The sequence below is a fragment of the Cinclus cinclus genome, chromosome 12 (genome assembly GCF_963662255.1).
Source record: "Cinclus cinclus chromosome 12, bCinCin1.1, whole genome shotgun sequence".
Taxonomy (NCBI): Eukaryota; Metazoa; Chordata; class Aves; order Passeriformes; family Cinclidae; genus Cinclus; species Cinclus cinclus.
Genome location: NC_085057.1, coordinates 899,026 through 922,801, shown reverse-complemented (window position 1 = coordinate 922,801; position 23,776 = coordinate 899,026). Strand labels below are relative to the sequence as shown.

At 51.9% G+C, this 23,776-nt stretch overlaps 1 protein-coding gene across 1 annotated transcript in view; it reads left to right on the top strand.

Annotated features, from left to right (window-relative positions):
* The window catches only part of GRM7 (glutamate metabotropic receptor 7), a 175,018-nt gene that overhangs the window by 118,502 nt on the left and 32,740 nt on the right, over positions 1–23,776 (top strand). Inside the window, exons 5-7 of the mRNA XM_062500728.1 lie at positions 7,734–7,874; positions 15,239–15,439; positions 18,915–19,054. Of these exons, the coding sequence (XP_062356712.1) occupies positions 7,734–7,874; positions 15,239–15,439; positions 18,915–19,054 (482 nt within the window). The remainder of the gene's footprint in view (positions 1–7,733; positions 7,875–15,238; positions 15,440–18,914; positions 19,055–23,776) is intronic.

The following is a 23,776-nucleotide window of genomic DNA, read 5'->3' as shown; positions in this document are numbered from 1 at the left end:
ATGAAGAGAGGGGAATACAAATTATCTTGCAACTTGAGAGCCATTTAAAAGTTTCCTTATACTCAGACAACCTCAGATCTGTCCCCAGCACCTCTGACCCTGCCAGGGCAGCTCTGGGCTCAGCCTCCCCTCAGCAGCTGCAGGGTATTGGGATATTGAGATATTGGGATATTATTATCCTCTTGGAATCCAGCGCTGCTCTCAGGATGGGCTCCAGGGGCTCTGGGTGCACATGAGGGGGGCTCTGAGCCAGGAACTGGCCACTGGACTGGTCTGGTGGCCCCCAAGGCTGGCCAGCGTCCCAGAGAGGATGTTAGGGTGGGATAGCCCTGCAGGAAACCGCTGGTGGTGGAGGATGAGGGATGGGTGCTTAGAGGATGCTCTGCTCCTCTCTGAAATCAATTGGAAATGGGTTTAGCTTTCCCTGGACATGCAGGGAGTTCCCTTGGGGTGCTGTGGGTGTTCTGTGCAGGGCCCAGCTGTGCTGGCTGGTGCTTGGGGTGATCCCTGAGCACAGGGGGGAGCTGGGAGAGAACAGCAATGATTCCCTCTGCTCACCTCCCTGCACACTCTGGCACTGTTCAGGCTGCCTTGGAGCCAAGAAATCTTGGAGAAATCACAAATTCCAAGCTGTCAAACAGCAAGGAACTTGTGTTTTGTAAAAGGACCTAAGGAAAAAGGGAATGATGTGATGAGGGGGTTGGGTTCTGTCTTGAGTGAGTTGAGGTTGCTCAGAGAGAGGAGAAAGCTCTGGGGAGATCTTGGAGCCCCCTCCTTTACCTGAAGGGGGGTGCAGGGGGAGGGAGCAGGGGGTGATTGGACTAGTGAAGGAGAAGGGGAGGTTTAAATTGGGCAGAGCCTGGCACAGGGTGGAATGCCCAGAGCAGCTGGGGCTGCCCCTGGATCCCTGGCAGTGCCCAAGGCCAGGTTGGACACTGGGGCTGGAGCACCTGGGACAGTGGGAGGTGTTCCTGCCATGACAGGGCTGGCACTGTGGGATTTAAGGTCCCTTCCCATTTTCTTGGGAATGTGCAGGGAGGTTGGAAGTGCCTGCAGGGCTCTGAGCTGAGCTCTGTGCCAGGACAGGGCAGCCCAGTGTCCCCCAGCAGTGTCCCCCAGCAGTGTCCCCGTGCCAGCAGGGCTGGCTGTGCCCTGGGGGCTCTGGCACTCACATCACTCTGTTCCCCCTGCACAGAGCTGGGCACTGCTGCTGCTGCTGCTGTTGACATGGAAACACTTCAGTGAGGCACAGGGACAGAGAAAATCAGCTCTGCCTGGGAAGGGCTCAGTGCAGCGAGTGCTGGGAAGAGCAGCCCTTTCCATTTTCATTTTATTCTAATTCTTTATTATCAATTTTAACCTGTTGAGTGCTTCTAGGAGTTGCTTCAGTCGCTGCATCCTGACAGAGAGTGATTTCTGTATTTTCAGCCTGATTTGAATTATGAGGGGGACGGGAGTTTAACTGCTTTTAAGGAGATGCTGTGCAGGGAGCAAAAGCACTCTCATGTTCTGCATTTAAACCTCCTGGATATCACATTTTGCTGCTCTGCTTTATTAAAATGGAGCAGGCCATCTGTGGAGCAGCTTCTGGTGACAGACTGGGAAGCTGGAACTTGGGAAACTGGTGGGAAGAAAGATCCAGTGGGTTCAGAGGGACCTTAAATCCCACCCATCCCACCCCATCCACGGCAGGGACACCTCCCACTGTCCCAGGTGCTCCAGCCCCAGTGTCCAACCTGGCCTTGGGCACTGCCAGGGATCCAGGGACAGCCACGGCTGCTCTGTTATTTGCTCAACAGCTTTTGTAAAAAGGATTTTTTTGTAAAAGCCTTTAGCTCATTTCAGGTGTGAAGAAAAGGATTTTTTTTTTCACGGATAGAGCTCCTGGCAAAACAAACTGCCCATTTGCAACGAGTGGGAAGCAGGAAAGGATGGATCCTGGCAGAGGCACTCTGCTCCAGGAGGTGCTGCCAAGGCTGGCTGGAGTGGCTGGGCTGCTCCTGGCTCCAGCAGCTGCCCCTGCTCTGGGCTGAGCAGTGATTGTCCCCTGGCTGGGGAAGAAGCCCTCCATCTTCCCAGGGAACTGTTCATCCCTGGAGCAGGGGCCCCGCGGTGCTCAGCGGAGCTGTGTGACCAGCCCAGGTGACCCCACACCTGTGCCAGCCTGGGGACTCCCTCTGGGGCTGCAGCTGCAGAGCCTGCGTTGGGTTTGGAGCCTGGAGCTCTCAGAGCATCCGTGGCAGCTCTCGGTTTGGATTTGTCCCTCGTGGAACTTGAACTCCTGTGGCTCGTGGGCAAAGGGAGGCCGCCCCTGTGGCTGTCCCAGCTGGAGGAGGATCCTGGGGCTGTCCAGAAGCCCAGGGCAGCAGCAGAACCCCGGGACTGTGACCACAGCTCAGGTGTGCTGCCACGGGGGTGAACCCCCCAGCTGAGCTGGTGCCGCTGAAAATGGAAATGGAGACAAATGCAGGGGCGGTGCTGGTGCTGTTGGTCCACGTGGGAGCTCTCAGGGAGGCTGTGGAATGTAGAATAATGAATAATAGCAAATTGTGTATTAACCCTTCCCTGACAGGGCTGCCTCAGACAGCACCTGGGTGGTGACCTCACTGCCCTGGCAGCTGCATCACTCTGTACAGTGATAATGAGGATACTCACCCACACCTATCTGTTACCTCAACAGAACCTTTACAGCCTAAAATCCCAGATTCGCCCCGAGTGGAATTTCCTCTCTATGTGATTTATGTCACGTTTATAAAAAGTCTAACACCACCTAAAATACCCTTCTGCACAGTTATAATCAAAAATTGAAAAAGAAAACAACTGCAAAGCATTTTTATGGCATGATGGAAGTTAATAAAATCAGTTATTTTATGGCCTTTTTATTGAGCAAGAAGGTAAAAAAAAAATATCTGTAGACTGTCTTAATACCATCCCATAGCCTGTGGTTGGGCAACAGCATAAAATCTGCAGAGATTTGCTGTCCTAAAATTGATCCTGTCATTCCCCACCTAATGCTTTTATTCCAGCTTTAATGTGGGTAAATGAAACTGCTTTGGGTTAAATGCTAGGAAAATTGGAAAAGTGTTTGAGTAGCTGCTTTCAACTCATTTGGCATCAATAATTATAGGAGGTGCTGATTTACTGTGTGGGTAAATAGCTGGTTGTCACTAGTGTGGACATCCTTGGGAGTAAATAGAAGAATAAAAATATCATAAACTGCTCAAATGCCTGCTCAAGTGAAATTGGGTCAATATGTTGGATTTGCTCTCACCTGGGCTGACAATGAGAGTACTTGAGGCACATGGGAAATGCAGTGGGTCAATAATTTTGTGGTTTAATTAGGCTTAATGATTTTCCTTATTAAATAACCCCCGAGCCCCTGAAGTCCCTTGTGACACATGAAAGGGAAGCTTTGCAGCGTGTGCTGCTGAAATGGCAAAGCTGAGGTGACACGAGTCCCTCTAAACTCCTGCTGTGTTCGTGCTGGTGGCACTCACAAGCCACCCCTGCTGCCCTTGCTTGAGGTGCTGGGAGTGTCCCCTGGCTGCTGCTGGTGTCACTGGTGCCAGCCCAGCACGGGATCCCCGAATTTCTGCTTTTCCTGGGTGCTCCCTGCCTGGCTCCTGCAGCCCAGCCCTGTCCCTGGTGTGCTCCTGACTCTATCCCAGTGACAAATCCAGCTCCCCCTGTCCCTGTCCCTGGTGTGCTCCTGACTCTATCCCAGTGACAAATCCAGCTCCCCCTGTCCCTGTCCCTGGTGTGCTCCTGACTCTATCCCAGTGACAAATCCAGCTCCCCCTGTCCCCGAGGTGCCCCTGCCCCTGGCACAGCCCCAGCCAGCTTTGGCTTCTGGAGCATGAACAATTCCCAGCAGTGCCAGGAAACAGAGCCCCGTGCTCCCAGCCAGAAAAAAAAGGAGGCAGAGAGGTAAGGTAATGTTACAACTCAATCATTTGGGGTTTTTGGAGTGGCCTCAGCAGGGTTTATTTCCTGACTGGCCATCGAGGGGATCTTCTGAGCACTCCTGGTGGTGCTGTAGCTGCCCCTTGCCTGGGCTTTCCCAGCTCCTCCATGGGGTTTGGGATCCTGTACCTTTCCCCCACTCCCCCCTCCATCCTCACCCCTTTTTTTTTTTTTCCTCTGTCTCATCACAATGTAGTTCATGTACATATTTATCCTGTGGTGGAAAATAAATGAACCTTTTAGGTAGTATCTTCTTTCTATGTGTAAAAATAATGATTTAATCAAATCACAGTGATTTGAAGTAATAAGAGATTCATTGTAATTTGGAAAATCTCATAAAAGAATTATTTATATCTCTTAGAGGTATTTGCTGAAAAAGTAATTTGCTAAAGTATGAAATATGGAGAACATCGTGGAATCACTAAATCTTGTCGCACCAGTGCAGTGCTTGGTCACGAACAGGGCTGAGAAGTGATTATTCCTGCTTTTGCATTTAAGCATCCAGCATTTTCTGTTGGATCATCTAATTCCCAGAGCCTCTGAACCCAAAGCTCTCAGGTTCAGCCCTGTGTGTGTGAGCTGTGTTCGTGTCCCAGGGTCAGAAAGGGGAAGCTCAGGCTCAGCTCTGCTGTCAGCGCAGGGAACGTTTGCCTGAGTCAGGTTCATCCCAAAAACGAGTCAAAAAGCAGAGAAGCGTTTGAGATTCCCATTGGCACAGATGGACCTGCAGGACAGCACTGTGGGAAGTGCAGGAACAGTCCTGGCTGCTAAAATAATCCCTGGAAGTGTCCTTGGACAGGGCTGGGAGCAGCCTGGGGCAGTGGGAGGTGTCCCTGCAGTGGCAGGGTGGGGATTTAGGTCCTTCCAGCCCAAACCATTCCAGGATTTTTGTTCCCAGGGCAGTTTCCAGGGGGGTGCCTCTGGCCGGGGTTCTCCAGAGCCTTGGCTGTGTGGGAGCAGCATTGCCAGGATCTGCACTGACGGAGGGGCCCTGGGAATGTCCAGGGATGTGCCCAGCTCCGAGCCCTGTCCCGCTGTCACTCACCCACTTGTCCTGGTCAGTGGAAAAGAATGGTAAAAAATGTTCCCTTTTTAATAGGGATCCATATTCCTGCCTGCAAATGCAGAGGGATCATTAAACCAATCAATGGGAATGTTATTATTTGTTATTAAATCTGTAAAGCTTTAGAGTAATTCATATGGAATTCTATTACAGTTTTATCAGGACTCATTGATTTTATGTTATTAAGTTATAGAGCACTTTCCCCAGAGGTCAGTGAGTCTGGCACGTGGGGATACTTTATTGGGGCTCTTTTCCAGCCATATGGATATTGTAGATCTTTTTTTTATGGATATTGTATACTGGATATCCCCTTTGAAATGCTCTTTTAATTAGGAGGAAAACCAATATACCCAGGTTTACGGGAAAAAGTTTAGGTTGTGTGTCCCTAAAACCTGACTATTTTCTGACCCATCCATGAGAATATTTTCCTTAGGAAATTTAATCCTATAAATGGTAATCGTAGAATCACAGAATGGTTTGGGTAGAGAAATAGTGCTGGCCCTTTTAGAGACTGCACAGAAATGTTCCTAAATCTCTAATTTGTCATTAGTGAGATACAACAGGAGTTTTAACCAATTATTTACTCAGTCTGTGGGAGGCCAGGTGAAGCCCCTGCCTCAGGTTCAACAGAGCAGGGAGAGATGGGGCTCTGTGCCACCCCAGGATCTCTCTTTTCCTGCACTTTGGTCCTTTTTCTTCTGGGAAGGTTTCATTTCAAGCTGCAGTGGAGGGCTGGAAATTCGTGTGGAGCTTACAGAGTGCACCCAAATACTCAGTAAATCTGCAGTCCAGCACTGAGGGTTCCTCCCAGCCCACTTTGGTGGTTGTTCTGCATTTTTCCATGGGTTGTTTGCAGTCCCTCAGGCTCAGGTTGGGCATCACTGCCTGGGGCTGGGCCTCTGGGCTTGGCACCCTCCTGTGCCTCTGTTGTAGGAGGGACCTATTTCTGATTTTAATAAACTGCACCATTTGCTGGTGAGGCTGCAGATAACATTTTAATTAGCTTTCAACCTGTTGCTGGAAGGCTCAGTGCTGATGTTTCTGGCTGGTTTTTGGAGATGACGTGGGGTGTGTGGAGAACAGCAGACTGAGCCCTGGGAAAACACAGGTTAGAGCTGGGTCAGTGGCACACAGAGCAGAGAGAAGAGGGATTGACCCCATTCCCAGTCTCCTTTCCAATTCTAAAACAGCTGGGCTTGTGCTATTTTTATCCCCTGGTGGAAGGGTTGTTGTGCTGATTTAACCGTGCCAGATGGTTTTCCTTAGACTGCTCCACCCTGTGCCGTGCCAGCCTGTGGGGCTTTACCCAGCTATTGCAGGAGGGAAATCCTCGGCTGCAGAGCCAGGAACGTTCCCCCTTTCCATGCAATGTGTGTCTGCAGCCTTTCCTGGCTGCAGAGCTGTGGGATGGTGCAATAGTCAGGATGGTTTGGACTGAGAGCTCATTGCTTCCATCCTTGCACCTCTCTGCAGTGCCACAACAGCTGGAGTGCCCAGGAGTGGGAAAACATCCTCTGAGGTTCCCATCCCCGCTGGGTTTGCCCTTGTAGGATGGCAGAAAATTCACCTCAGAGCTCGTGTGGGTACAGCCAGCATTCTCCAGTCCCCTTCACCACTGCTCTGCTTCATCCAGGTTTCAGATCTGGGTAGTCTGAATTCCTCCACAACTTTCTTAGTAAAAGAAAAAAAACTCTTTTTGTGCCTGGGCTTGAGCTGGGGCTCAGCTGTGGGAGGTTCCTGAGGTGCAAGCAGAGCTCTGCTGCTGTTCCCTGCAGCCACGGCCAGGTTGTGTCCCCACAGGTGAGCGTCCCCACTGTGGGACTGCCCTGCTCCCTGCGGGACTGACACTACAGCACAGCCCCAGACTCCAGAGGGACGGCGAGGTTTGGGAAGATACAGCTGCATTTGGAAAGCCTTGGAAAGCAGCAGGATTTGGGGATTTTGCCAGGAGCCCGTGGCAGGGCTGCAGGGTGGAACAGCATCACCTGTTCGTGGCACCTCTGGGGCACAGGTGACAGAGCTCCCCTTGCTCTGTTGCCAGGAGCTCTTGGCTGTGCCCTGCAGGCACTGCTCCTTCTGAGCAGTGATGGCCACAGCTGCTGCCAGCTGCACGGGGGAAAAAGACATGAGAAGTGACAAAAGGCTTTGTGTGTGAGCACACAGACCTGCACTCTTTCATCCGTGCTCATGCAAATCCTGTTTGCCAGGGAAAGCCCGAGTGCAGTGGGACAGGAATAGGATATGAATGTTGTGGAAGGGTGGTGCTGGCTGCTGCTTCAGGGGGGATTTGGATGCGCAGGGGTTCTGGTAACAGCCTGGTGAGATGGAGATGCCTCCTCTGGAAGTCTGAGCAGGCCAATAACAAAATTAATTAGTGCCTTGAGCTCAGCCCAATGTCAGCTGCACCACATCATGTATTTCCACTCCCTATTGGTACATCTCTGATCCATCCTTTTTCCTTATAACTTTTCTTTCTATTGATCTGTTTTATATTTGTCGTGCCCAGTTTTATATCTGGTAGTTGGAGTCACTTTCCTGCAGGATGGAGCTGATGATGAAACAGGGATGTTCTCTCTTCCCAGGGTGACCTCCCATGGCCAGAGGCTGTGCTGGGTACAGAGGGGGGCACCAGGGCAGTGTTTGTGCCCAGGCTGCAGCTCCCCCATGCAGAGCAGCCCGGACCCAGCTGTGCCCTGTCCTCCTGCAGGCTTTGACACCTATTTCACCTCTCGCACCCTGGAGAACAACAGGCGGAACGTGTGGTTTGCAGAGTACTGGGAGGAGAACTTCAACTGCAAACTGACCATCACTGGCTCCAAGAAGGAGGACACGGACCGTAAATGCACAGGTACTTCATCCTTCCTCATGCTGGGGGTATGTGGGACCCAGGAATGTTTTCATGTGAGTGAAGGGAGGCTGGAGGGCGTTTTGTTTGTTTTAGATGGAGGATGGAACCATTTAGGAAGGATTCTTTCCTTGGGAGGGTGGGCAGGCCCTGGCACAGGGTGGAATGCCCAGAGCAGCTGTGGCTGCCCCTGGATCCTTGGAAGTGTCCAAGGCCAGGTTGAACACTGGGGCTGGAGCACCTGGGACAGTGGGAGGTGTCCCTGCCATGGCAGGGGTGGGATGGGTGATCCACAAGGTCCCTTCCAACCCAAACCCTTCTGGGATTCCATGGTTCCATGATCAGAGCACCCTGGAGAAGCGTTGGCTGTTCCTCTGTGACACAGAGACCATGGCTGGTGCTGTCACCTCATGTTCCCCCAGCCTCCCCCCCAGCCCTTCAGATTTCCCAGCAGCAGTTGAAATGTGTTATGTTGGAAAATTGCCTTGAGTTGTGATCAGAGGAAATAAGTTCATGGGAGGATTTGTTTTACTTTGATTGAAAATTGATGAGAACTCCCCTGCAGAAGAGTGGGGAGGGAGTTTGGGTGCCAGGGAGCAGCTCAGCACTCCTGGACACAGATCCTGCTCCTGAGGGGTGGGGAGAGAGTTTGGGTTGGAGCATTATCCAGTGCTTTGTGTGATGAGCGGGAGAAATTTAAAAGCTCCTCTGCTTTCCCCAGGAAATCCCATGGGGATTGATGGGTGGTGCAAGATGAAGGCTTTTGTGTCTAATGAGACCTGCTGGCTGAGGCTGGGCTGGGGTGCTGTCCCTGCAGGGCTGCTGCTGGCTCCTGGAGGGCTTTGTCAAGGATTTCCCTGCACAGAGGCCCCAGTGTCATCCTCTGCTCCTCCAAATTACAATCCTTACCTCGGCATACTGCTGCTGGTTCTGCAGCCCTGCTTCTCAGGCACTTCCACGTTCGGAGCTCTGAGCTGCTGTGTGCAGGGTCTGGGCTGTGAGGGAGGATCCAGCAGGAGATTTGCAGAGCCCCGGCTGCAGGGACGTGTCCCTGGAGGGTGGGTCCCTGGGGCTGGGGCAGTGGCTGTCCCTGTCCCCCAGGCAGGGCTGTGTCACGCTGCTGGAGCTGGATGAACTGTGGATATTTTTCTGCCAGCACTTCCCCGGCTGCCGAATTCCACCTTGTGCAAATAAGAGCTGCCTGTTTGATACCGTGAGCATTCCACAATCTTTAAATTAAATCTCTTGTTAATGATGACTATCACCAGGTTCTCAGCAGCACTATTGTGCGAGACCCTTTGAAAATGTGTTTAATTCTTCAGGAACTGAAGCGGTGTCTGAATTCATCTTGCGCGAGCACCGGTGGAGTGGGATTTTGATGTCTGTCTGTGTGAATTATATGCCATAAAAATTGTCCTAGAGATACTATTTATTCATCCTAACACGGCCCCCTCTGTTGTGTGGTGATAACAACGAGTGCAGAGGGACCAGCTGGAGGAGAGGCACTGGGAGCAGGGGACGTCTGCTCCTCTCTGTGTCAACGCCGCCTGCGTGGGGATGGAGAGTGTGACCAGGAGCTCTCAAACCTGCATCTCGCTCCTGGCATCCCAAGGAGATGGAACAAGTGGGATTCTTTCTGTTCTCAGCACCCTGGCTTGGAGCTTTTTGCCTGCCTTTGTTGCAGCGTTGTTCTCCCGTGAGGATGTGCCTGGAGCAGCTCCGTCTCTCAGGAATCAGGATGATGAGCACTTGAGCCTCGAGTAGGAAGGGGGGGTTAAACTGTTTGTCATCACCTTCAAATAGATCCTTTGGAAGGAAAAAATGCTCGTGTCAATAAACTGCTTTTGTGTTTCATCCTTCTCCTAACATCCCAAGGTACTCATTGCAAGCCCGTGGGACAGAAGTGTGTTCTCCTGAAATCACTTTGTGTTCAAGTGTCCCAGGTGTCAGCTGCTTCACTGCTGAAGCAAATCATGCTGGTGTGTGGCTCCTGCAGGTCTCCACATTAAAAATAAAAATAAGAAAAAACAACATAAAAGCAACTTCTTCTCAAAGAGGAGCAGGAATGGTGCAGCTCAAAGACAAACAGGAATGGTGCAGCTCTCAGAGACAATCAGGAATGGTGCAGCTCTCAGAGACAAACAGGAATGGTGCAGCTCTCAGAGACAATCAGGAATGGTGCAGCTCTCAGAGACAAACAGGAATGGTGCAGCTCAAAGACAATCAGGAATGGTGCAGCTCTCAGAGACAATCAGGAATGGTGCAGCTCTCAGAGACAATCAGGAATGGTGCAGCTCAAAGACAATCAGGAATGGTGCAGCTCTCAGAGACAATCAGGAATGGTGCAGCTCTCAGAGACAATCAGGAATGGTGCAGCTCAAAGACAATCAGGAATGGTGCAGCTCTCAGAGACAATCAGGAATGGTGCAGCTCTCAGAGACAATCAGGAATGGTGCAGCTCTCAGAGACAATCAGGAATGGTGCAGCTCTCAGAGACAATCAGGAATGGTGCAGCTCTCAGAGACAATCAGGAATGGTGCAGCTCTCAGAGACAATCAGGAATGGTGCAGCTCTCAGAGACAATCAGGAATGGTGCAGCTCTCAGAGACAATCAGGAATGGTGCAGCTCTCAGAGACAAACAGGAATGGTGCAGCTCTCAGAGACAATCAGGAATGGTGCAGCTCTCAGAGACAAACAGGAATGGTGCAGCTCTCAGAGACAATCAGGAATGGTGCAGCTCTCAGAGACAAACAGGAATGGTGCAGCTCTCAGAGACAAACAGGAATGGTGCAGCTCTCAGAGACAATCAGGAATGGTGCAGCTCTCAGAGACAAACAGGAATGGTGCAGCTCTCAGAGACAATCAGGAATGGTGCAGCTCAAAGACAATCAGGAATGGTGCAGCTCTCAGAGACAAACAGGAATGGTGCAGCTCTCAGAGACAATCAGGAATGGTGCAGCTCTCAGAGACAATCAGGAATGGTGCAGCTCAAAGACAAACAGGAATGGTGCAGCTCTCAGAGACAATCAGGAATGGTGCAGCTCTCAGAGACAAACAGGAATGGTGCAGCTCTCAGAGACAAACAGGAATGGTGCAGCTCTCAGAGACAATCAGGAATGGTGCAGCTCTCAGAGACAATCAGGAATGGTGCAGCTCAAAGACAAACAGGAATGGTGCAGCTCTCAGAGACAATCAGGAATGGTGCAGCTCTCAGAGACAATCAGGAATGGTGCAGCTCAAAGACAATCAGGAATGGTGCAGCTCTCAGAGACAATCAGGAATGGTGCAGCTCTCAGAGACAATCAGGAATGGTGCAGCTCTCAGAGACAAACAGGAATGGTGCAGCTCTCAGAGACAATCAGGAATGGTGCAGCTCTCAGAGACAATCAGGAATGGTGCAGCTCAAAGACAATCAGGAATGGTGCAGCTCTCAGAGACAATCAGGAATGGTGCAGCTCTCAGAGACAATCAGGAATGGTGCAGCTCTCAGAGACAATCAGGAATGGTGCAGCTCTCAGAGACAATCAGGAATGGTGCAGCTCTCAGAGACAAACAGGAATGGTGCAGCTCTCAGAGACAATCAGGAATGGTGCAGCTCTCAGAGACAAACAGGAATGGTGCAGCTCTCAGAGACAATCAGGAATGGTGCAGCTCTCAGAGACAAACAGGAATGGTGCAGCTCTCAGAGACAAACAGGAATGGTGCAGCTCTCAGAGACAATCAGGAATGGTGCAGCTCTCAGAGACAATCAGGAATGGTGCAGCTCTCAGAGACAAACAGGAATGGTGCAGCTCTCAGAGACAATCAGGAATGGTGCAGCTCTCAGAGACAAACAGGAATGGTGCAGCTCTCAGAGACAAACAGGAATGGTGCAGCTCTCAGAGACAATCAGGAATGGTGCAGCTCTCAGAGACAATCAGGAATGGTGCAGCTCAAAGACAAACAGGAATGGTGCAGCTCTCAGAGACAATCAGGAATGGTGCAGCTCTCAGAGACAATCAGGAATGGTGCAGCTCAAAGACAATCAGGAATGGTGCAGCTCTCAGAGACAATCAGGAATGGTGCAGCTCTCAGAGACAATCAGGAATGGTGCAGCTCTCAGAGACAATCAGGAATGGTGCAGCTCTCAGAGACAATCAGGAATGGTGCAGCTCTCAGAGACAAACAGGAATGGTGCAGCTCTCAGAGACAATCAGGAATGGTGCAGCTCTCAGAGACAAACAGGAATGGTGCAGCTCTCAGAGACAATCAGGAATGGTGCAGCTCTCAGAGACAAACAGGAATGGTGCAGCTCTCAGAGACAAACAGGAATGGTGCAGCTCTCAGAGACAATCAGGAATGGTGCAGCTCTCAGAGACAATCAGGAATGGTGCAGCTCTCAGAGACAATCAGGAATGGTGCAGCTCAAAGACAAACAGGAATGGTGCAGCTCTCAGAGACAATCAGGAATGGTGCAGCTCTCAGAGACAATCAGGAATGGTGCAGCTCTCAGAGACAAACAGGAATGGTGCAGCTCTCAGAGACAAACAGGAATGGTGCAGCTCTCAGAGACAAACAGGAATGGTGCAGCTCTCAGAGACAATCAGGAATGGTGCAGCTCTCAGAGACAAACAGGAATGGTGCAGCTCTCAAAGACAAACAGGAATGGTGCAGCTCTCAAAGACAAACAGGAATGGTGCAGCTCTCAGAGACAAACAGGAATGGTGCAGCTCTCAAAGACAAACAGGAATGGTGCAGCTCTCAAAGACAAACAGGAATGGTGCAGCTCTCAGAGACAAACAGGAATGGTGCAGCTCTCAAAGACAAACAGGAATGGTGCAGCTCTCAGAGACAAACAGGAATGGTGCAGCTCAAAGACAAACAGGAATGGTGCAGCTCTCAGAGACAATCAGGAATGGTGCAGCTCTCAGAGACAAACAGGAGTGGTGTGGATGGGGTTTGTTTTTACTTCCCATGGTTTGGGTCTGACAGCACAGAGGGGCTCGTGGTTTCTTGCTGCACCCCAGTTTTAGGTTGGTTCTCCAATCCTCCCCAGGATGTCCTGACAGCTCTGGGCTGGAGGTTCTCTCTGCCCCTTCCCCAGCACTGCTCCTGCTGCTTTCATCTGGAGGAATTGATACCTTCTGGGAACTTCCTTCTCTTCCAGAGTAATTAATAATTGAATTGCTATACTCCATTCCAGAGGAGCTGTTCCTGGAGCCTGTGGTAAAACGTTCTGCCTGACATCTTCAGCTCAGCCTCAGAGGGGGAAATATTCCCCACAATGATGCTGAAGTTCGAATTAAAATTGCGCCCATCATTTTTGGTTTATTCCTGCCTGAAAATGGACTTTGGGCCTGATTTGCTGCTCACTGCAACAGCATGAGGGTGACAGAAACTGTTCAGCCAGGTCTATTAATTTGGATATTTGCTGGGTTTTTTGAAGTCTGAAAAATATTTGGCCTGTGTAGCTAATAACATTTGCTCTTCAGGTTCTTTGTGCTTCAGATTTGGGTTAAATTTCTAATTGCAATGGAATCTCTTCAGGAGGTAACAGCCTGTGTTTTGGTGAAGGACAGCACACTCCCAACTGTATAAATTCAGACATGTTTGGGTGGAGCAGTTACATTTGTCTCCACATCTGAATTTACTGTGCACAGTTCTTGATATTCAATGTCCAGCTAAGTGGTTGTTCCAGCACGGGGAAGCATCCTTGTTCTTGGAATTTCTAATATGGCTTTAAAACCTTTAAGATTTTTGTGTTTGGACACTGTTACATTGCTCTTGGGTTTTCAGGTGCGTTTTGCTTGGGTTCCTCTCACAGATTTCTTCAGTGCTGAAGGTTTTCCTCCTGCTGTGCGTGTGCCCAGCCGTGCTTCTGGAACTTGCTGTGGCTTATCAGTGCAGTTGTGTGCAGCATTTCAATCCCAGATCCCCTCCCCTGGCATCCATTCCTGCTGCATTGCTCATTTGGTTATAGAGCTGAAACCACTTAAAAGCATTTTCCCTGTCAGGCCTTGAAATCCTGATAAGTTCCGTAATCAATGAGAGGGAGTGAATAATGAAAAGGATCCTGCCTGGAACTTCACCAGCTGGAAACTCACTTTTTCTGCTCAGTTGTTTGCAGGATTTCAGTGCTTCCAGAGGAGCTGAGATTTAAAACTGAGGAGTTTTGGCAGAGGGTGCCTCAACCATCACAGAATCATGGAATGGGTTGGGCTGGAAGGGACATTAAATCCCTTCCAGTGCCACCCTGCCATGGCAGGGACACCTTCCACTGTCCCAGGTGCTCTAATCCCAATGTCCAGCCTGGCCCAGGGCACTTCCAGAGAGTTAATGGACAGTTTTGGGGAAAAGGAAGAAATCAGATTGCTGATTCTCAGCCTGCAGTACCTCGTTCCAGGCTCTGAAAATCCTGCTTGGCTTGCTGCCTAACTGCAGAGCCCCCCTGACCTATCCAGGTGACCAGAACAGCACAAGGGCCACCTGTGGCCATGGTCATCAGGTCCCACCTCTGTCTGCAGCCTGGAGGGCCAGAGAGGGGTTAAGGCACGAGCCTACAAACCAGTGTTTGAATTCACCTCTGCCATCACGGCTCTTGAGTTCTTTCTGCCTGCCTGTGGTTTAATTCCCACGTTCTGAACTCCCAGCTGCAGATCCCCTCCCTTCTCCAGATGTTCCCTGGGGCTGAGCAGCTCCCAGGGGCTCCGGCTCCCCCCTCGGGAGCGGCTCCCGCAGCCCTTGGCAGGGATGGATTCCCTCTGGGGCTCCTCGAGTTCTCTCCCGCCGCAGCATCTTCAAGAAAACCCTGGGATTCTGCAGGACCTTTGAGGTTCTGCAGGCTGGGGCGCAGGGGTGCCAGGAGCTTCCCGAGGTGCCGTTAATTGCCCGTTAATTGCCCGTTAATTGCCCGTTAATTGCCCGTTAATTGCCCGCGCGTTCCTCAGTTCTCTGCAGCCCCTTCGGTGGCTTCTCTGAAGTGACACTTTCTTCCCTTGATCTGGCTTTGACTTCCAGTTAGAGCCTGGGATTTGCAGCAGAACAAAACAGCAGGCTTTAAAAGCAGTTGCGCCTGCCCTGGAATGCGTTCCGGGTTCAGAGCCGGGCTTTGGGAGCGCACGGGGCTGGAGCTGTCCGGGGTGGGTTCGGGGCTCGCGGTGTCCTCCGGGCAGCCTTTGCTTCTCTGGGTTGTGGAGAGTAACTCGCAAGAACAGTCGATGGTTCTGGTAGCAACGACAGAGGTTCGGTTATGTTTTAATTAATACTAAAATAGCTCGGGATGTTTTATGGTACTGATTGAAGGCGCAGTTCTTGCAGCTCTGAGAGGCTCCGCTGGTGTTTGGTGTCAGCACAGCGCTGTCCCTGAGCGTCCCCTGTGTCCCTGCAGGGCAGGAGCGCATCGGGAAGGACTCTCACTACGAGCAGGAGGGGAAGGTACAATTTGTGATCGATGCTGTGTACGCCATGGCCCACGCCCTGCACCACATGAACCGCGAGCTGTGCGCCGACAGCGCCGGGCTGTGCCCCGAGATGGAGCACGCAGGGGGCAAGAGGCTGCTCAAGTACATCCGCAGTGTCAACTTCAACGGTGAGACAGGGACCCTGGGGCACCCACTGACCCCCCCGTGTCACCCGCTGACCCCCCCCATGGTCACCCGCTGACCCCCCCGTGTCACCCGCTGACCCCCGCCATGGTCACCCGCTAACCCCCCCGATGGTCACCCGCTAACCCCCCCGATGGTCACCCGCTGACCCCCCCCCCATGGTCACCCGCTGACCCCCCCCATGGTCACCCGCTGACCCCCCCCCATGGTCACCCGCTGACCCCCCCCCCATGGTCACCCGCTGACCCCCCCCATGGTCACCCGCTGACCCCCCCCATGGTCACCCGCTGACCCCCCCCGTGTCACCCGCTGACCCCCCCCGGGTCACCCGCTGACCCCCGCCATGGTCACCCGCTAACCCCCCCGATGGTCACCCGCTGACCCCCCCCCATGGTCACCCGCTGACCCCCCCCATGGTCACCCGCTGACCCCCCCCGGGTCACCCGCTGACCCCCCCATGGTCACCCGCTGACCCCCCCCATGGTCACCTGCTGACCCCCATCATGGAGCTGGCCCGTGGGAAGGGGTTTGGTCAGTGTGCAGATCCCTGCTCCCCGTGTTCCAGGGGATTTGTCCTGGGTTCCTTGCAGAGGTGCTGCCATCACTGCAGCGAGGCTGTGCTGGAGAGAGGCTGGATCTGGGTGGGGAGCTCAGTGTGCGTTTTGTGATCATCGTTGCCTGGAGAACAAAAGGCCCAAAATATGGAAAACTTTAAACCTCAAGTGCTCATGCAGTGAAATCCTGACAGTTTTGAAGTGCAGTTGTGGTTTTTGGCAGTGAAAAGCTGAAGATGCTGTTCAGAGGGGCCCCTCGGGTGCCCAAACTGCCAGGAATGTGCCCTGAGTAACAAACACCTGGGCTGGTGACACGTGTGTAACTCCTGCTCTCCTCTTCATAGTTCATTCCTCATCTTGCAGTGATTAAGAGATGGAAATCCTAAAAATTCAGTCAGTTTGTATCTGGGTTTGAGGGCTTCCTGCAGGTGTCAAGTGCCCCGTGTCTGTGTGGGGAGAAGGCAGCTCCTTTGTTGGGAACTGAATTAAATTGTCACAGCTCTGCATGAGCAGCAGCCTGGAGACTGACACAGGTTCTGAACTGCTTATTGGGCTCAGCAAAACCTGGGAAATCTTCATAGAAAGAAACGAAATCCTAAATGATCAAAACCCTGTGAAATAACGACATGTTTTAATGATTGGAAGATCAAGGGTTATTTCTGAAACACCCGTTTCCTCTCTGTGGTGAGGTTTTCATCCACCACTTTTTATAAATTTCATTATTCCACGGAAGGAGCCTGAGCTGAGGCTGGAGCGCCGCAGCGATGCAAAGCAGGGCTGGCAGAGGCTGCGGCCAGGGGGCACAGAAAGGGCTCAGAGCCTCCCCTGGGCCCACGCAGGGGTCGAGGAGGGCTGGTCCCTGCTGAGCAGAGCCTTGGCTGGAGCCCGGTTACTGCAGCCCCAAAGCCAGGACGGGGACATTCTGCCTGCCCCGTGCCCTGGGGTTCCAGAGCTGCCCTGTCACAGCTGCTCATCCCCCGTGGACCAGGGGCTCGTCCCAGCCTGGCTGAGGCATTTCAGCCCCGCTGGAGCTGCAGACGGTGTCTGCTCCTGCCTGCCCCGTGGGCAGAGCCCTGCGAGGTCCCTGCTCGGTGCCTCTGGGGTCTGTGCAGTGCCCACCCCACGGTGCCCAGGGATGTCCTGGCTCACTAGCAGTGCCTTTGCTGGGGGACCCCGGGTGCTGTTCCTGTGGAGGTGTCCGTAGGTGCGTTCTGTTCCCGGCTGCGCGCCCCCAGGGTTTGTCCCAGCACTTTGGGCTTTGGGGTGGCTGTGACGGTGGTGTCCATCTGTCTGTCCTCCATCTGCCTCCTGCCAGCCCTGAACCTTCCTCTGTGCCCTCCTCAGATGTGTCTGTTGCACTTCGGGAGCCTCACCTGAGCTCCTGCCCCTTTCTTGTCAGCTCTGACAAAGCTGAGCCTAATTCACCCTAAGCAGCCCTAAGAGTCGTGATTAGCCAGGTCCCATTTAGTACTTCGCTGCCTTTCCTGAGGAGCCAAGGAATTACAGCCATTGCTTCTGATTGACTCAGAGTGTTTCCACTCAAATGTATTCTGGCTCCATGAATCCGTAATGACAATTAAATATCTGCCTGATGCTCACAAGGAACCAGCGAGAGATTTCAGTGGGAGATTTTCTGTACCAGCCTTTGAACTGAATTTGTATCTGATCTCAGAGGATTGTAGGGGAGACAGGAAACAATTTACCAGGGCTAGAATGGAGACTATGCTAATTCACTCCTTCAAATCTTTTTTTCACTCCCTGGAATTCAATGAAGAATGGGAATCATGAAGAAAACGATAATCTTAAAGTTCAGTGCTACAACAGGAGAGATTTTTCATTGCTTTAGGGAAAAAAACTTACACAGGAGGAGGAAGCTTTGAATATAGATATGCTGGAGGATTGTCATAATCTTCAATCTTGACACAATATTACTCTACCCTACCGAAACCTATTTTAATATGTCTGGAAATAAATGTCACCCTGGAAGGTTTTCCTGGAGCTCTGAGGAGATGAGGCACTGCTTTGAGTTCTCCTCTTGGGAAGGTTCCCACCCTGATTCAGCTGCAGGTGTCCTGCTGAGAGCTCACCTGAGCTCAGGTGTCAGGGCAGCTCCAGGCTGTGCCAGCAGGAAGGGCTGGGGCTTCTCTTGCCCTGCACTTACCCGTGTTTGTCACTTCACTGCATGGGAAGTCAAATTAATGCAGGGTCCTGCTCTGGTTCTGCCCAAGACATTCCCATGGGAGCACCACAGGGCCTGGATAAGGAGGTGCACAAGGAACATTTCCTAGATAAGGGAGTGCACAGGGAATGCTGTTCCCAGGCAAGGAATGCTGTTCCCGGGCAGGGAATGCTGTTCCCGGGCAGGGAATGCTGTTCCCTCCCGCCCCTGCCGTGGGTGATGGTGATGATGATGATGGATGCAGCACATCGTGGAGGAGGAAGCTATTTCTGGATGCTAGACAAGGCTCAGCAGACCCAGGCTGACTCCTGACAGCGGCGTGTCTCAGAAGCAGATGGAACATTTCTGGAGGGGGAAGCAGCATTTCGAGGCTGCATTCACAGGAGCGGTTTTCACTGGAGAACTCCCCGGGGACAGGGAGGTGGCAGGGAGGCTGGAGGGCAGCAGGAAAAACTGCCTGATATTTCTGGCACTGAGGGAGGGTGAGGTAAGGCTCACCTGGGCTTGCTGTGTTTGTTTTCAGGCAGCGGGGTGAGGCACAGAGAGTGGATCAGTGGGACAGGGCTGGTGGTGGCAGTGTCCCAACAAGTCCAAAACGTTTGATGGCTGCAGGATGGATGGCCTTGGCCTGGAACGCAGTGCGAGAGCTCTCACCCGAGAGCGTATTAAAGATGTGGTAGAGATTTGGTGCCGGGTGGTTGGATTTGGTTTTGTTTGCTTCCCCAGGCAGTGCTGGCACTCCAGTGATGTTCAACAAGAACGGGGACGCCCCGGGGCGCTACGACATCTTCCAGTTCCACAGCAGCAACACCAGCACGCCCGGCTACCGCCTCGTGGGCCAGTGGACAGATGACCTCCAGCTCAACGTGAGTCCCCCGCTCCTTTCACCTGCCTACGGCACTCGGTGCTTCACAGCTGAGCAGGGATGGGGGGGTTGCACATGAGCTCCTTCTCCCCTGTCCTGAAACCTTCTCCCTGCACCCAGAGAGCCAAAGGGAGAGTCACAGAGTCTCCTCAGACTAACAGAGACGTGAGGTGATCCTGCAGATTTTATTATTTCTGCAGTCCCCCGTTGCCAGCTTGGGAAATGAAGCTGTGATTTGTTGTAGTTTGAAGCCACTGGGCTTTCATTTGCAGATGCTTTTCAGTTTTTCTTGTCTCTGGAAAGCTGGAACAGAATGTCTTGGAATGAGTCACTTTTCCGGTGGTGGTTTTAATCCCTGTGGATGAGGTGGGCCTTTCTGGGATGATGCCTAAAGGAAAACAGGCACGTAGGAGCAGGTGCTCAAATACACTTCTATGTTTCCCCAGAAAAAAAACAACCCAGGACTGGTGGGTGGAAAAGCTGGAGGCTGTGTCAGCCTCAGCCCTCCAAGCCTGGCCTGTGACCACCCTGGTCCAGGACCCTGCTTGGATTTGTGCACTTGGCTTCAGCCTCAGGGTCCTGGAGAAATGGAACCAGTTTTACCTCATGGTTGGCTCCCTGTGCAGTGTTATTAACACCCAAAGACAGATTTCGGTCTCTTGGGCTCTTCACTATGGCCTGAGTGACATTCAGGGTGTTCTGGAGGGAAATGGGTGCCTGTACAAAAAGGGTTTCCTCCTCAGCCAGCTTCCCCAGCCCAGGAACTTTGGGAATTCTTGGTGTGCTGTGGCTCCTCCTCTGCCTCCGCTGCCACGTCTGCTTTGGAAGCAGGGTGAGAGGACGGGCTGTGTGACATGGCCCTGCCCTGACACGCCTCCAGAGGTGGCCAGGACACACTGGGGTGACCCAGGTGTGATCCAGGTGTGACCCAGGAGATGACAAGGGATGACCCAGGGGGTGCTCCCAGCCATCCCCTGGGGTGCAACCAAAGGCCCAACACTTGCTATTTTTTAATGTTTTTTGGCTTTTATTAAGTCCAGTAAATGATGTGAGTCACCAGGGCTCCACTCCTGGAGGTTGATCACAAACCATATTTTACTCTCCTTGAATTTTGGCTCGTTTTTTATTTCCTGTGTTTGATTTGCTCTTTCAGTACTTTTCAACTTCTGATGTTCTATATAAGGAAACATATATTAACTTGCAATTCACAGTTCTTTTAGCAAAAAATATTAATATTTTATTAAGCAAATCCTTCTATATGTAAACTGCACATCCTGATTCATTAAAATTTAAAGCTAAATTAATGGAGCTTGATTTGTATTCCTGTTGTTGTGTTAAATGTTTCCATAAAAAGACTTCTTTCCTCACCCTCGTAGCCTCATGGCCACAGGGTCAAATCAGCAGTTGAGATTCTCTCACTAACTTCCCTTCTAATCACTCAAGTGTCCAAGTTTCTCACACAAATATGTATAAGATAGTCCCTTTTGTATTATTGGATTATTTCTTACAATAGTAAAGGCAACTGTGGAGTTTAGAGAAGTCAAGGATTCCTGGAAATAACCAAAAAAATACGATTAAATACATCCCAGGGAAAAACTACCAGAGGATGCTATTTGTCTTCAGTAATTATTGTGGCAACAGCTCTTCAGGGGATGTTTCCCCAGATCTAATTTCACAAATACAGCCCAAGAGGGGAAAGCAGAGGGTGTTCAGTGCACGTGCTGATGTGGATTTGGCAGCTGCTGCACTGGTGCTTTGTTCTCCAAGAGCTTTGTCACTGTGGGCACTCTCGGTCACTTCTGTGTCTGAATTCCCCTGGGAACAGGAAAAGCTGCTCACACAGGTAAGGACACTCCAGAGCCCAGGGGCAGGAGGGAAATAACTGCAGGAGACCAACTAGGTGAGTGAATATTTTCTTCTTAATCGTTGTCCTCATTGCAAGAAGGACCAGAAATGTTTTGCTGTTGGCTTTTCCTCTGGCAGGGTGCTGCTGTTCAGTCTGCTGTGGGTGCCTTCAGCCAAGGGCATCTTCCCATTCATGGTACTTTTTGGAGTATGGGGAGCACAGGCTGCAGAGCTGAAGCAGATTTTTCACATTAGATTGCAGAGTGACTTCTGTTGCAGTTTTCTCTCTCTTGCTTGTGTTAGCAGGCAGAGTGAGGAGAGCTGGCATGGATTGATTAACCTGGGTTTATGAATTACCTGTGACTGTCTGTGTCTCAAGTCAGATAAAGAGCAAAGTAAATATTTGTAAATATTTGATGACTATTTGATGACAGTTAAATATTTGATGACTTTTCACTGCAGCAAACTTGGGACACAGCAATTTATGTGGGGGCAGTGCAGTCACCCCGTTTTCTTTCGCCTGCTTGGTACAATCAGGGGAGCACAGCTTTGCCCAGCACCCAGTGCAGGGCTCAGTAACAGCTTGGCTGCATTTCAGGTGTCTGTGCAAGGATAAAACGAGCAGATGTCTGATTTTAAAGGCCTTGGCCAGTATTCCACGCAAACATTGCAGCGTTGTTCTGTCTGCAGCAGGGGTGTGATGCTGATGCCCAGGCGTGGCCGCGTCCCACGCTGTCCTTGGTGAGGATTCTGCCAGCCCCTCCTCGCCCCCAGCACGCAGATTTGGGTGCGGTGTTTATAGCTCACATCCCCTGCTATTTGAAATGTGAGCTGCATGTTTGGCCAGCACTGGGGCTCTGCGAGGGCCACTCTGTGCCCCAGGGCAGCTCCAGCCCTTCCACAGCTGCTTGGGCTGGCTGCAGCTTTGATGTGTTCCATCAGCCTTGCCCCAGAGCTGGGGGAGCCTGTGCTGGCAGGACGGGGATGGGGACAGGGGACAGGAAACAGGGATGGGGACAGGGGACAGGGAACAGGGATGGGGACAGGGACAGGGGACAGGGGACAGGGGACAGGGGTGGGGACAGGGGACAGGGAACAGGGATGGGGACAGGGACAGGGGACAGGGATGGGGACAGGGAACAGGGATGGGGACAGGGATGGGGACAGGGGACAGGGAACAGGGATGGGGACAGGGACAGGGGACAGGGATGGGGACAGGGAACAGGGATAGGGAGAGGGCCACCACGGTCACTGACACAGGCAGGATGGAACTTCCACACTGCAATCCTTTTTTCCCCCACACAAGTACATTGAGTAACTCTGTCATCCTCTGTGCAATTGATGTGGAACCTGCTCACTTCAACACCTCCTGAATCTGTTTGGGCTCAGACTAATCAATTTACATGCCATAAACATATCTGTTAGGGAATTTGGAAATAAATGTTATGAATAGTGAGCTGGTGAGGAGAGTAATTAACTGTCTGACCTGCTGGCAAGAGACCTGGCTGTACCTGCTTTTTTTTTTTGATAAAATATTTCAATTGGATCCAAGCACCTCTTCAGTGATGTTTGTTGCTCAGGAATATTCTGCCAACAGATGGTATTTTTCTAATGTTAAAATTTATTTCTGTTCGTTGTTTTCCTGGGTTTGTTGCTGGGTTTTGGGTTTTTCCTTTGGAGCAGAATGTGTTCCAAGTAGATGGAGTTTCTCTTTCTGGCATTGTTAGGGACATTCTGCTTCTTCTGCTGCCCTGCTGCTGTCCCTGCAGGTGTCACATCAGTCACTGGATGACGTGCGGTGACAGCCCCACTCACAGGGGTGGGGTGTCTGCATTTATGGGGGTTATTTCCCAGCACTAATGCTGCTCAATGCAGACTCCTTGCAGCCTTGCTCAGCTCTTGGCCATGGCTGGGTCCTTCTGAGCTCAGCCTGTTGCTCATGAGTGAGGATCTGAAAGGTAACTCCATCCCTGGGCTCCCAGAACTCCTCCCAGGGCCGTGGTGTGGCCACCATGCCCACCGTGGCAGCAGCCCTGGTGTGTGCTGCAATAATGGATGTTGTTTATTTTGTTCCCTCATTAAGTTCTGCAATCTCTCATCGCTCATGTCAGCCGTGACCGGCACAAACACCTTTAATTATCTCAACTTGCAGAATTAACTTGCAGCCGAGTGGAAGGGAATTTTTCAACCCAGTGGCCCGCTGAATGACCATATGCTGATTGTTCCCTGCTCCAGCAGGGACGGGGCAGGCACTGGGCTGAAACCACACAGGTCCTGCACGAGCTGTGACTGCAGCTGGGCTGGGGAGTGCCTTGGGAGGAGACCAGGGGACTGCAGAGGGCTTTGGTGCACTTGGCAGTGGGGTGATCAGAGAAGGGCAGGGCTCAGAACACCTGATGGGAGCCACAGGAGCTGGGCTCTCACCCAGCCAGGGCACGCTCTCCAGGCGGGTTTGTGCTGTCCCGTGACAGCCAGGCAATGGTTAAATCCCACCCCTGGCTCTGCAGGGCAGCTCGGGCTCAGAACCGAAGATGTGAAATGTCATTTTTCTCTCTGCTATTGACCCACCTGGCCCAGTCAGCAGTGACAGCGTGAGTGAGGGAACTCAGCTCCAGCAGCTTGGCGAGGCACAAGGCTGGGATTGTGAGAAGGTCACGGGGAACGTGTCCGTGGGGATGGAAAGGCTGAGGGAAAGCAGGCTGAGATGGATTGCACGTGTGCTTAAAGACAGGAGAAAACTGGAGCATAAGGAGCTCATAACAGCTATAATGGCAAAAAACCCAAAAAGATGTAGCACAAGACTTGACTTGAGATTTTACTTTGTCTTGTGTTGTTCCCTCGCATGCCCATGAGCCTGCGGGCAGGCACACTCTGAGCA